Raw genomic sequence first — 12516 nt, 5'->3', positions numbered from 1 at the left:
GAGGGTGGGGAGAGTTGGAGGGGACGTTGGGTTGCTTCTCCTTGTACCCATTCAGCTAGCATTCACTGAGCACCCATGTGCAGACTCTGTGCTTGCTTCTTTCTAGGCAGGGCCACCCATAGTTCATTGCATGCCTCTGTGCAAGTTAGAAAAAGGTACTCCTTCCTCAAGACATCCACAGCTGCCTGCAGAGCAATCATCATGCACTGACATTGTCAGAACCATACCCTTGACCGCCATGTTCTGGGAAACCGTCCTGACAGATATACAAACCTGTACTTGTATGATGTAAACAGCGTGTCCCTTCGACATGGTGTCCTTGTGCGGTGCACAACCTGCTGCACCGTACAGAGGACCCAGTAGGTAAAGACAGAAGGGCAGGGCCTATGCTCATGAGGAGTCGACAGCCAGAAAGGAAACTGAACTTCACATATGTGCCAAACTCCAGTGCTCTGCACAAAGGGCTGGCAGAGTTGGTTAGGAGAGAGTCACGGGGAGCTCGGAGGAGAGGAGTTCGGGGGGCTTCCTCGAAGACGTGATGTCTGCCTGGGTGGCTCAGTTGGTTAAACGTCCGACTCTTGATTTCAGCTCAGGTCATGATCTTGCCACTCATGAGTTCAAGCCCTGCCTCGGGCTCCGTCCATGCTTACGGAGCAGAGCAGGCTTGGGATTCTCTCCCTTCCTCTTTCTCCCTGCCCCTCTCCTGCTCATGCTCTTCCCCACCGCCCCCAAGGTAAATAAATAAGACTTAAAAAATTTAAAAAAAAAGGAAATGATGTTTGAACTAGGCTTTAAAACGTGCCAATTAATAATAATAATAATAACCATAGTAAACATTTGCTGAGGACTTACATGCTGAGCCCTATTCCAAGCATATTAACTCATTTATTATTTAAAACAGTTCTATAAGGTAGATATTATTATTCAAACGTTATAGATGAGGACATTAAGACTCAGGTTAACTCGCTTGCCCTAGGCCACACAACTAAAACATCCTAGAGCTGAGAGTCCAACCCAGACAGTCTGGCTTTGGAGCTATAACCCCTGGGCCCGTGTTCTTAATGCTTCTTTCACTTTTGCCCCCCTAAGGAGCTTTCTCAGACACCCCCCACCCCCAATCATCCCCCACTGTGAAATTTTACTGCCATAGATATACCATGATCTCTTCATGCAGTTTATGCACATCTGTCCTTTATACATAAGAAAACAAAATCCCCCCTACCCACAAGAATCAGCTTTTGCCCTCTTGGGGGCAATACATAGCCTAGGCCATGAGAGGTTAACTGATTTGCCCCAAATGAGCTAACTAGCAAAGGCAGAGCCCATGTTCAAATTCCCTTAACCACCGTGTGTGCTGCTGATTTGCTGGGGTTATTCTAGAGCTTTATTGATCACCTATTCTCCACCTAACCCCTGGGAGGGCCTGGGGATACAGCGGGGAGAGGCACCAGTCTTGGCTCTCCCCAAATGTAGCTCTGCCGTGAGTGCGTGTACTTGAGGGTGGGAGTCAGGAAAGGCTTGCAGTACACAGCCAGGGCAGCAGTGAAATGTGTGTGGTCTAGTGCAGAGTTGGGGGTGGGGGTGGCGGGGAGCCTGCTGGGGGTGTTGGGAACAGATGGGCTTGGACCAGTGCAGGTGCCAGTGGGGAAGGTGGTCCTGTGAGAGGTGGGGGTGGCAGCTCCAGGGCCATGGGTGACTCGCTGCCCCGTGCCCCCAACAGTGGAGAAGATCCGAGCTACCTTCACCGTCCTCCGGGCTTTTGGCTCTGTGCCCACCGGCCATAGCTGCAATGCCACCCGGTTTGCCATGGTGATGTCGCTCGATTTCAATGCCACGGGGAAAGTCACGGCCGCTCAGCTCCAGGTGAGTGCTCTGGGAGGACGTGCTGCAGCGTCCCCAGGTCCACTCAGCAGAGGCCGCATATTCCCCCGGGACCCTGGAATGTGTCTAAGTGGTTGTGGCTCCCCCGGCGGTGGCCACCTCCTCCCCGACGCACTCAGCGCCCCGGACCATCGCCAGCCTGTCTGCACCTCGGAATGTCACGGGGATGAACTATTCATGAGTAAATACATACCTCAGCTGCTCATTAGCTGGGTGTTAAAAGCATAAGCTGAAATCAAACAGACGCTCGCTGGCCTTCCGCGAACGTCCGCGTGTAACCAACACATGGCTTGTTTGTTCCTATCTCCACAATCACCCGTGCCGATTCCCTGAACCTCAAACAGGCTGTTTAGGCAGAAAATAGGATTAGGTTGTTAGAAGGGTCGTTTGTACATTGAGCCGGGATGACGTCCAGGCTCCAGGAAAACTCCTCGGTGCCCAGAAGTCCCTCTTCTGTCCCGGCCCTGCAATTCTACCATCAATCACCACTTGGGGCAGCTTAGTAAGCTTCTGTTAAATAAGAATATGTTGGAGAGTGGCTCTGGTTGATTGTGATTACCTTCGGATGCTTTCACCGGAATGAGTCTGTTGTGTCAGTTGAGTCCCTGGATGGGCTCTGGATCAGCGAGATAAATGAGCAGTTTCGATGCGGACGTGTCTGGCAGAGCGTGGACCTGAGCCGTGGCCCCAAAGAGTGCATCGGGGCGGGGGACACCCCAACAGGCCCTCTGGGTAGCTGGCCACCCGGCTGACCGTGTCCCGTCCACTCCCATTGCAGACGATGCTCTTGGAGAAGAGCCACGTGGCCCGACAGCCAGAAGGGGAAGGCAATTTTGAGGTTTTCTCCCAGATGCTAGCTGGGTTAGACCTGGATCTCAGGTGAGTGACGGAGACCTCAGCAGACGGCAAGGACTCATTCAGACTGACACTTCTAATATTACCCAGGAGCGAGTTCACACAGCCCATTAGCAGAAAACCTGGAGGCAGACCCACTCCCCTGGGTTTAGTTTGTGATTCTTTGTGCCAGAAAACACTTAGGAAAGAGCCATGGACGGGCAGTGAGTGAGGGATATTCCAGAAACGGGCCTGGGGCCGGCAATGGGACCGTCCGGGCCACGGGGTGGAGCCCTGTGTCACGATGTCCCCTCGATCTGCCAGGTCGCTGATGTGGGCGGTCCTTCCCTTACTTCTGTCCCTTCTCTGCTTCCAGGACAGAGCTATACCTACACCAGACGGCAGACAGCAGCTCCTTCGGCATGGGCGTGTGGCCTAAGGTAAGGAGAAGGTCCTTCTGGGCTGTGTGTGGATGTGACCAGGGGACAGAGGATGCGAGGGTGATGCAGGGTTCCCTGTGCAACTCTTTTCCTTTACCAGTGGGGTTGCTGGCTGGCAAGGACTGGCCATGGGGGCGGGCCTGGGCTTGTAGGGTGTCTGAGACTCGCACACATAAAGGGAAGCAGGAGGTGGGACGCAGAGAGGTAAGAGTGTGGGCTCTTGCCTCAAATCCTGGCCCTGATATTTACTAGACACGTGATCCCAGGCCGTATTATTGGTGATTCAGGTGGGTAGGTGCGGTCAGGGGTGGCTTTCCCGGAAGACGTGGTCTGTGAGCAGACTTTGAGAGATGGAGTCCACTTCAAAAAGGCCAGGTGTTTGCTTGTTTGTTTACTCTTTTATTCTTTTGTTTATACCTCAACAATTGTTTTCTGAGTCACTCCCCACCCCACTACACCCACCACCAGCTCCCGTGCCAGGCCTGTGCCAAGTGCTGGGGTTATGGCCTCCATCCGTGGGGTTTTACTCCATCAGGAGAGACGATATGGGCATTAACGCAGTCATGTGGGCTATAAATGTGGCAGGGGTTGCACAAGATGCCGTGGGCACAAAGGACAGTTGAAAGAGCTACTTGGTCTCAGACAGAGAAGGCTTCCTAGCTAGGGTGACATTTGACTGGGTTTTGAGGAACGAATAGGAGTTCACCATGTAAGGGAGGGGCGATGATTTCCACACCCAAGCCTTTCAACAAACATATGATCCGGGAAAGAAAGAGTGCTGGAATTATGGGGTATCTTCAGGTCCAGAATGAATTGCAATAGACAACCTCGCACCAGACAGAAATTAACAAAGAATGGAGTATAGGCCCAAATGTAAAACCTAAAACCATGAAATTTCTACAAGAAAACAAGGGGAAAATTTCTCCAACTTTGTTTTAGGTGAAGGTTTTTCAGATGTGACACCAAATGCACAGGTTATAAGAGGACAAATAGAGAAATTGCATTTCATCAAAATTAAAAAACTTCTGCTTTTTTTAAAAAAAGGTTTATTTATTTATTTTGAGAGAGAGAGAGAGAGAGTGAGTGTGAGCAGGGGAAGGGCAGAGACAGAAGGAGAGAGAATCCCAAGCAGGCTCCTTACTGTCAGCGTAGATCCCGATGTGGGGCTCGAACCCAGGAACCGTGAGATCATGACCTGAGCCAAAATCAAGATTTGGACGCTTAACCGACTGAGCCACCCAGGTGCCCCAAGAACTTCCGCTCTTTGAAAGGCACCGTTAATATGAAAATACAAGCCACAGACTGGGGAAAAAATATTTTCAAATCACCTATCTGATGAAGTTTTGAATCCAGACTATATAGACGACTCTCTAAACTCATAAATGCAACCTGACAAAGAAGGTGGGCAAAAGATTCCAACATACACTTTGCCAAAGAAGACACGTGCATGGTCGATAACGCACACAAAAACATGCTCCACATCAGTAAAGAAATTCCAAGTAAAACACAGCACCCTGCCACTACACAATCACCGAATTATCTGCAGTTGAAAAGATTGGTCACACCACGTGCTGGTGAGAACTGGGGCCGCTGGAGCTCTCACACCCGGCTGGTGGGGATGTGAGACAGCACACCTGTTTGGGAAAACAGTTTCTTACAAAAGGTACATGTTCACCTTCTCGATAATACGCTAGTCTACTCTGGGCTTTTGATGCAGGAAAATAAAGGTGCATGTTCAGACAAAGGTGTTTATGTGACAGTTCGTAGTTTCATTTGTAATAACAGGGGCATGGGTGTAGAGTACCCATAAAGGTGGCATAATAGCCGTGAAAGTGAACGAGAGGCTGGCGTATACAAGGGGGCGATGGCTCAAAATCATTACGCTGAGTGAAAGCTCTCAGATGAAAGAGAGACTAACTGTATGAGCCCACATATGTGACGCTCGAGGAATTGCAAACTAACCCACAGTGGCAGAAAACAGGGCAATGGTTGCCTGGGCATTGGGTATGGGCAGGAGGAGGGGAGAGAGGATTTATAAAAGGAAACTTCTGGACCGTGGTATGGATGTTGTCTTCATTGTGGCAATAGTTTCATATGTGTACACATCAAAGCTTATCAAGTTTATTTATTTTTTAATTTTTATTTAAAAGAGTTTTAATGTTTACTTATTTTTGAGAGACAGACGGACAGAGAATGGGTGGGGGAGGGGCAGAGAGAGAGAGAGAGAGAGAGAGACAGAATCTGAAGCAGGCTCCAGGTTCTGAGCTGTCGGCACAGAACCTGATGCGGGGCTTGAACCCACGAACCGCGAGATCATGACCTGAGCCGAAGTCGGTCGCTCAAATGACTGAGCCACCAGGGCGCCCCCAAGGTGCCTCTGTACCTTTTAAAGAGGAATAGTTTATTCTTTGTCAATTATACCTTGATAAAGCTGTTCACACACACACACACACACACACACACACACACTGCTAGGGACCCTCCACAGAGCTGCTGATTCAGCAGGTCTGGGGCAGGGCCTGGGAGTCTGCATTCCTCAGAAGCTCCCAGGTGATGTTGATGTTGCTGGTCCAGGGACCGCGCCCCTGCTCTAAGAACCACTGACATAGAGTTTATTTCTGCAGTAGGAGTAAGATGATACGGCTATTCCCTCTTTGTTTTTTTTTTTAAGTTGATTTATTTATTTTGAGAGAGAGAGAGGGGGAGAGAGAGAGATGAGGGGAGGGGCAGAGACGGAGAGGGAGAGAGAGAATCCCAAGCAGGCTTTGTGCTGTCAGTGCAGAGACTGATGCGGGGCCAGAACTCACGAACCATGAGATCGCGACCTGAGCCGAGATCAAGAGCTGGATGTGTAGCTCAGTGAACAACTCAGGAGCCGCACAGCGATTCCATCCTTACGTTCTGGGGGCTAATCCACTCTTCTTCTGACACCCCGTGTCACTGGCGGGCACCCGCGGTATGGCTTTCTTTCATCCCCCGTGACTGGGGACTATTAGGATCCCAGCCCTTGACCGTGACAGCACAGGATGAGAGTCTCATCCAGCCCTGCGTCTTCCCGTCTGTTTAAATGAAATCTGGCCAAGTGGATCCATGGGAGTCTGCAAGAAGGTTGTTGTTTTGGAGGAGAAGGGCCCCAGCGGGGTCCCTGTGAGCTCTCCCCAGCCTGAATTTTTGTTAACAGTCCGCACACGAGAATGGGTCACAGCGGGGAATCCGTGTCAGGGAGGCTTTTGAAGTAGTTTTCTTCTTTTGTGTTTCTGGGGGGTGTTTTTGTTTTTGTTTTTTTTTTTAGTCCAGTTGATTTGTGGGAACGGGTGGGGGCAGCCTTTGTTCTCTCCCCGCTACCTGGCAGGTATCCAGGGAAGGTTTTCTCAGTGTGCTAAGAGCAAAAATAAAGTCTGAAAAGTCACCGGTCCTCCATGCCAGCCTGGGCGAGTTATCTGGGGTTGGGTGGTCCCGGGACTGCCTCCGTAAGGGAACTTGGTGGTCGGGAAGTCCCCCCAAGCATGGGAGTTGCTACGTACAAGCTCCCAAAGCTGCCAGACGGAGCTAATAGAAATGCAGCATGCCTAGAACTTCTGTATCTCAAAACAGACCCAATGTACAGCAAGGTGACTGTAGGTAAAGACAGTGTTTGTTCTGTACGTCAGATTTCTTAGGAGAGTGGATCTTACGTGTTCTCACCACATGCAAAAAACGGTAACTACGTGGAGTGATGGATGCATTAATTAACTTCATTGCGGCCATCATTTCAGAACATGCTTCTATCAAATCATCACATTGCACACCTAACAAGGTGTCATTTTTATCTGTCATTAGAACTCAGTGAAACTTAAAAAAAAAAAAAAAAAAAAACAACCCACAGGTTGTCCAGTGAAGTCTGAATTTCAGATAAAAGTGGAATAATTTGTTTAGTATAATTCTGCCCCAAATACTGCGTGGGCAGGCCTGGAGGGTTGGGGTCATATCAGAGAGGGCTGCCTGGAGGAGGTGAGCCCAGAGAGTGCCCAGTGAGGATGGACAGGGGTAGTGAGTCCCGCATCCCTGCTCCGCCAGACGTTGTAGGGAAATGTACTTATACTAGAACAGTACCCATCGTTCATCAGAGATTCCAGTTGAACTATGTGTCCTGCCTTTCACCTGGCAGCTCTAGAGCCCAGTTCATCCCTGGCCGAGCCTTCCTCCTCCTCCTCCTCGCCAGTCTTGTTGCTCTGATCAGGCATGCTTCGTCTTTATCTGTAACCGTCGCTTTCGTTGTCCCCTGAGAATTCATTGATGACAACGGTTAAGAAATGGGTTCTGGAGTCTGACAAATCCAGGTGCGAACCCCAGCAGCCGTCGGGTGGCCTTATGGAAGGTGACTCCATTTCCGTGGGCCTCAATTTCCTCACTGGTAAAACCGGGATGCTGATATTCCCCCTGGCTCCCAGGTTAAATGAGATACAGCCTACCAAGTGCTCGGACTCTTAGCTTTTATGATTATGATTTATTGGCATTCTTCACTGTTACCTTGTATGGCAGCGCTGGACCAGTTGGGGGGGGCAAGGCCTCAGTGGCCTGCGAGCCCCCCAATCCATGCTTCTTAGCAGTACACCCCATGTTTTTTTTGTCTCATTGGCCTTATGTCTATTCCCTGGTGTATGTATGTGTGTGTGTGTGTGTGTGTGTGTGTATTAAATTTTTTTAATGTTTATTTATTTTTGAGAGACAGAGAGAGAAAAGTGGGGGATGGGCAGAGAGAGAGGGAGAGATAATCCCAACTGGGCTCTATGCTGACAGCAGACAGCCTGACTCAGGGCTTGAACTCATGAACTGTGAGATCATGGCCTGAGCTGAAGTCAGATGCTTAACTGACTGAGCCACCCAGGCGCCCCCTTGGTCTACATTTTTAATACGACATTATTTTTAGGGGCACCTGCCTGGCTCAGTCTGTCTTCTATGAATATTTTGTACAGTTCGTAACAAACTGGAGGTCATTAACACTTTCACGAACAATGCTTTTCATGACCAGATGTTCAGAGTGGAGTCATGATTCCCCAAACTGTTTCTCGAATGTTGTCCATTTACTGAAAAGGTTCTCAACTCTTTTGGTAGCTCTCAATAAGGAGATGATAAACACCTTTGTGCATCTGTCCTGGGCTTTTGTGCCAGCGTGAGTGTCCCCAGCTTCCCAGTCCTCTGTCCAGGGAGAGACCTCCTTTTAATGTGTGTGTGTGTGTGTGTGTGTGTGTGTGTGTGGTCTTGATAACAATCTCTCATTGTCTTTGACACTCTTTGTTTGCTTATTATCGATCTGCCTACCACCCTAAGGTCCAAGAAGATGAGGGTCTTCTGTGTCCTGTTCACTGCTCGTGTATTTCACAATGCCTAACGCTGAGCCAGGCACACAGCAAGTGCTCCACAAATGTTTGTTGAGTGAATAAATGAACGAGCGGACCCCACTCACCGCAACTTGGCTAAACTTTTCTCAATTTTCCTGCCGCAGTAGCAGAACTGCATTAATTACACTTGAATTTAGCCCGCCGTGTCTTTAAAGGCATGGGCTGTGGAGACCTTGTATGTTTCCTTGGCTCCATTGCCTGGATCCTGGGAGCTGGGGTCGTTTGCTGGGAGGCACAGAGTACCCCAGAGAAGGGAATTCGCGAGTTTGAGGCTCTCCTTCCTCAGCCAGCCTGGCCTCTGGGGTCCTTGAATATGGGATTAGCAGCGCCGTGGGCCTGGCTCAGTAGGTGGACAAACTCAACCTCGGCATCAATGGCCCTCATTCAGGGACAGTAACTGGCAGCTTATTGACATTCACTCCTCAATGGATATTTACTGATCTCGTTACATCCCAGGCACCGGCACAGAGAGATAACTCAGCTGGGTCTCAGGCACAAGGAGCCCATATGTTAGGAGGCAGGTGGGGGCTGCCACGGCCATATTGCAGACCATTCGAAGCCAGAATGATAGGTGCTTGAATAGAGGTGTGTGTGGGCTGAGACCAGGCTGCAGGGGTAGAGGCATATCAAGGAAGGCTGCCCAGAGGAGGTGAGAGGGAAGTCGGGCAGGTGCACTGAGGCCAGCGTTCCTGCTCCAGGGAGCACCTGATGCAAAGGTGAAGGTGGAGAGACCTCAAACAGTGCAGGTGAAGAGTACAGGATGAGGTGCAGGGGGAAGGGGGGCAGTCGGCTGGAGCAGGTGCTCAGGGGGGAAAGCGCCGAGACCCGCGGGTGGTGCCGGCCCTCGGTGGCGCCTCCGCTCGCTGTCAGTGTCCACCCCCTGGTCCCTGCACTGTGCCCTTGCTGCCTGCCACTTTCAGCTTTTAAATGGAACTTATTTGAGATCAGTCAGGGCACCAGGACCCATTTGAAATCACAAAGCTTTCATATTATTCTCTTCTTCTCTGTAATTTATTTTTTTGCAACGTAGCCTGATTTTTTTTTTTTTAAAAAGTGCCCAGCAGCAGTGATAATAATAATAATCTTTGCCTCCCAGCAGTTGGCTTCTGGCTGTTACCTTCTGGGCTTTGGCCCGAGGCACATTTATTTTTTTATGACCCGGTTGTCAACTGTGGAGGAATGGTCTCCAAACAGAAATGGGGGATTGTGCGCTCTTGCCGGGGGCTCTGCCCAGAGCCTCCACTTCCTTAATCCTCCTAATGGTCCTTTGAGGTGAGGGATTATTATCACATCTGATTTCAGGAGTAGTAACCAGGCTCAGAGAGGTGAGGTTACTTGCCTAAGAGCACACAGCTTGTAAATGTCAACCCTGTGTCGTGGCTGAAGATCCTGTGCCCTGGGTTCTGACCCGCTGTGCCCTCCTGGGTCATTTATGTCCTCTCAGCCTCGGGTTTTGCAACTGTGGAATGGGCAGAGCCATACCCAGCTTCTTGGTCTGCTCCTAGGACTGGAGGCTTGGAATTCTTCCTGCCCCACCCCAGTACTCACATCACCTCACTCATTCTGTTTGCTTCACGCACCACTACTTTCTGGAAGCCTCTGACCCTCCCCAGAGTCTCCCAGCCCGCTCCCCCTCACCCCTGTCTCCAGGACAGCGCCACGCCTGGTTCACTTTCCGTGGAGCGTTGGGCATGCACTTGGGCAGCGGTGGGGAAAGGTGTCCCGGAAAGCGGAACAGTCTGGACAAAGGCATGGCCAGAGAGACGCAGTGGTGTGTGGGAACCAGCATTTATTTGGCACCATTGCGTGCAGGGCTGGGTGCTCCATACACGACTCATTCATTCCTCACAATGGCCCTCGGAGGAAGGTAGGCTACGATTTCCATTCTACAGAAGCAGAAACTGAGCCCCAGTGCAAGGGCAGGAGATCTGTACAAAGTCACCCTGCTGGGGAGCATTGAGTCATGGAAACGTCCAGTTCTGTCTGACTCCAAATCCAAACCTGGCCTCTCTCTCTCTGCACTGTAGGGATCTCCTGGGTGCTCTAAGCACAGCCCAGTCTAATGTGGAGAGAACATTTTGGATTTTTTTCCCCCACTAAATTACCTGCAGTCTTTGGTTGACCTTGAGTCTTTGCATCAGATAAACCCTGGGCGTCTTGTGAGTTGATTTTTTTTCCTATTAATTTTTTTTTTAATTGTGGTGAGACAACTAATTTTAAGCCTCCAACTCAGTGATGAATATATTCTTTATCTTTTTGTCGTTTATTTATTTGAGAGAGAGAGAGAAAGAGAGAGAGAATGAGCAGGGGAGGGGCAGAGAGAGAGAGGGAGACAGAGGATCTGAAGCAGGCTCTACAGTGACGTGGGGCTCGAACTCACACACTGCGAGATCATAACCTGAGCCGAAGTCAGACACTTAACCGACTGAGCCACCCAGGCTCCCCCCAGTGATGACTATATTCTCAAATGCACCCGTAGCCACACCCCAGATCAACACCTGGAACATTTGTGACGAAGGCTCCCTTGAGTCTCTTTCCGATCAGGGCCGTCCCTCCTGTCCCAGCATTACCAAAATGACTTTTCTTACTGTAGGTTGGCTCGGCTCATGCTTGAACCTCACGGAGAGGGAGTCATACAGTGCAGAGTCTTTGGTTCTCTGGCTCACGTGGTCTGTGGGATTCGTGCCCGTGGATGCGCGGATCTGTGGCTCGTTCTTTTTCATTCCCTTGTAGCACTCCACCGCAGTTCCCTGCGACACTGCCCTTTAGTGTACTCAGTCTCCTGTTGATAGACATTTGGGCTGCGGGCTGATCTCCACATTCACGATCTTGCTGGAAGGGGTGGCTTTCGTGACAGCATTAGGCAGAGGTGTTTGGCTCCCTGGAAATTTAAGCAACTATAAACATCTTCCTGATCCTAATTGTTTGGATCAGAAACATATACATTTGCCTCTCTCTATTTTCTGTTGCAACAGAGACGTGGGCGGTGGAGGGGGAGGCGGTGGGGAGGGAGGGGAAGAGAAACAGATTAAGCTTTGGGGAAAGTTTCTCCTTCTTTTCGCATGAGCTAAGTGGCAGATGATGGAGTCCGCCTGTAATTTAAATTCAAATGCTCAGAGCTGACAGTGGGAGCCATAATAAATGTGTTGCCACTGTCCTTTCGGTGTCCTTTCTGTGCCGCTTTGAAATCTCATAAATAACCGAGAACATGTTGGTAAGATGCCTTCCTTCCCTCCGTGTGCTCCAGTGGAGCAGCTGCGGTTGCTAGGTTGAGCTCCTGGTTGCTAGGGATTTTGTGGTCCTGTGGTGGCCCAGAAATATGATGGATCAGTGGAACATGCTTTTGCTATTAATTGAAATATTTTCACAGCGAATCTCTCAATGTCACTGCATGCTTTGACGTCGGCCCGGTTGGTTGCTGATTCTCGCAGCCTTCTTTGCTAGTTAGACGTAGCTGGAGTGGAGGGGACAAGCGGCCTGGACAGGGAGTCAGAAAAGCCTGATCCTAGTTCTGTATCGGATGCTAATTTGCTGTGTGACCTAGGGCAAGTGTTATCCCCTCTCTGGGCGTTGGATTCCACAAAATTTAAGAACCTGCCAGCTTTACCAGCCTGCAGTTCATCACCCACGCTCTGTAAGAGGGCCAAGTGCAAATCAGTTCCTCATTATCTGCTGGTGGATTAGTGACAAAAGAATTCTTGTCCCTAGCTCACTTTCTCTCAACCCATCAGGTTTCTGGGCTGAGTCTCCTCGGCCAGATGGTGTGTGTGTGCACGCAGGAGTTTCAGGCTAATTTTAATATTCAATCAAACATAATTGGGATCATAAATCTGAAAAAGAAAAAAACAACACCCTACAACCCATAAACATCTGATCATGTCACTTTCTCTTTCCTCCTGCTTAAAATCCTTGGGCAGTTTCCCATCCCTTGCCCTGGCAAGATCATACAGATTTCACTTCCTGTTGTTGAGGCAGATCAG

The 12516-nt window shown here is 50.0% G+C and overlaps 1 protein-coding gene across 2 annotated transcripts in view; it reads left to right on the top strand.

The window, feature by feature from the left end:
• Nucleotides 1–12516, top strand: part of MYO18B (myosin XVIIIB) — a 258283-nt gene that overhangs the window by 30446 nt on the left and 215321 nt on the right. For both annotated transcript variants that reach the window (XM_043558069.1, XM_043558070.1), the window contains exons 9-11: nt 1721–1863; nt 2660–2760; nt 3092–3155. In XM_043558069.1, the coding sequence (XP_043414004.1) occupies nt 1721–1863; nt 2660–2760; nt 3092–3155 (308 nt within the window). The remainder of the gene's footprint in view (nt 1–1720; nt 1864–2659; nt 2761–3091; nt 3156–12516) is intronic.

This window comes from Prionailurus bengalensis, chromosome D3, assembly GCF_016509475.1.
Source record: "Prionailurus bengalensis isolate Pbe53 chromosome D3, Fcat_Pben_1.1_paternal_pri, whole genome shotgun sequence".
Taxonomy (NCBI): Eukaryota; Metazoa; Chordata; class Mammalia; order Carnivora; family Felidae; genus Prionailurus; species Prionailurus bengalensis.
Note: the sequence above shows the minus strand (reverse complement) of the source record. Positions and strands in the feature narration are given on the sequence as shown.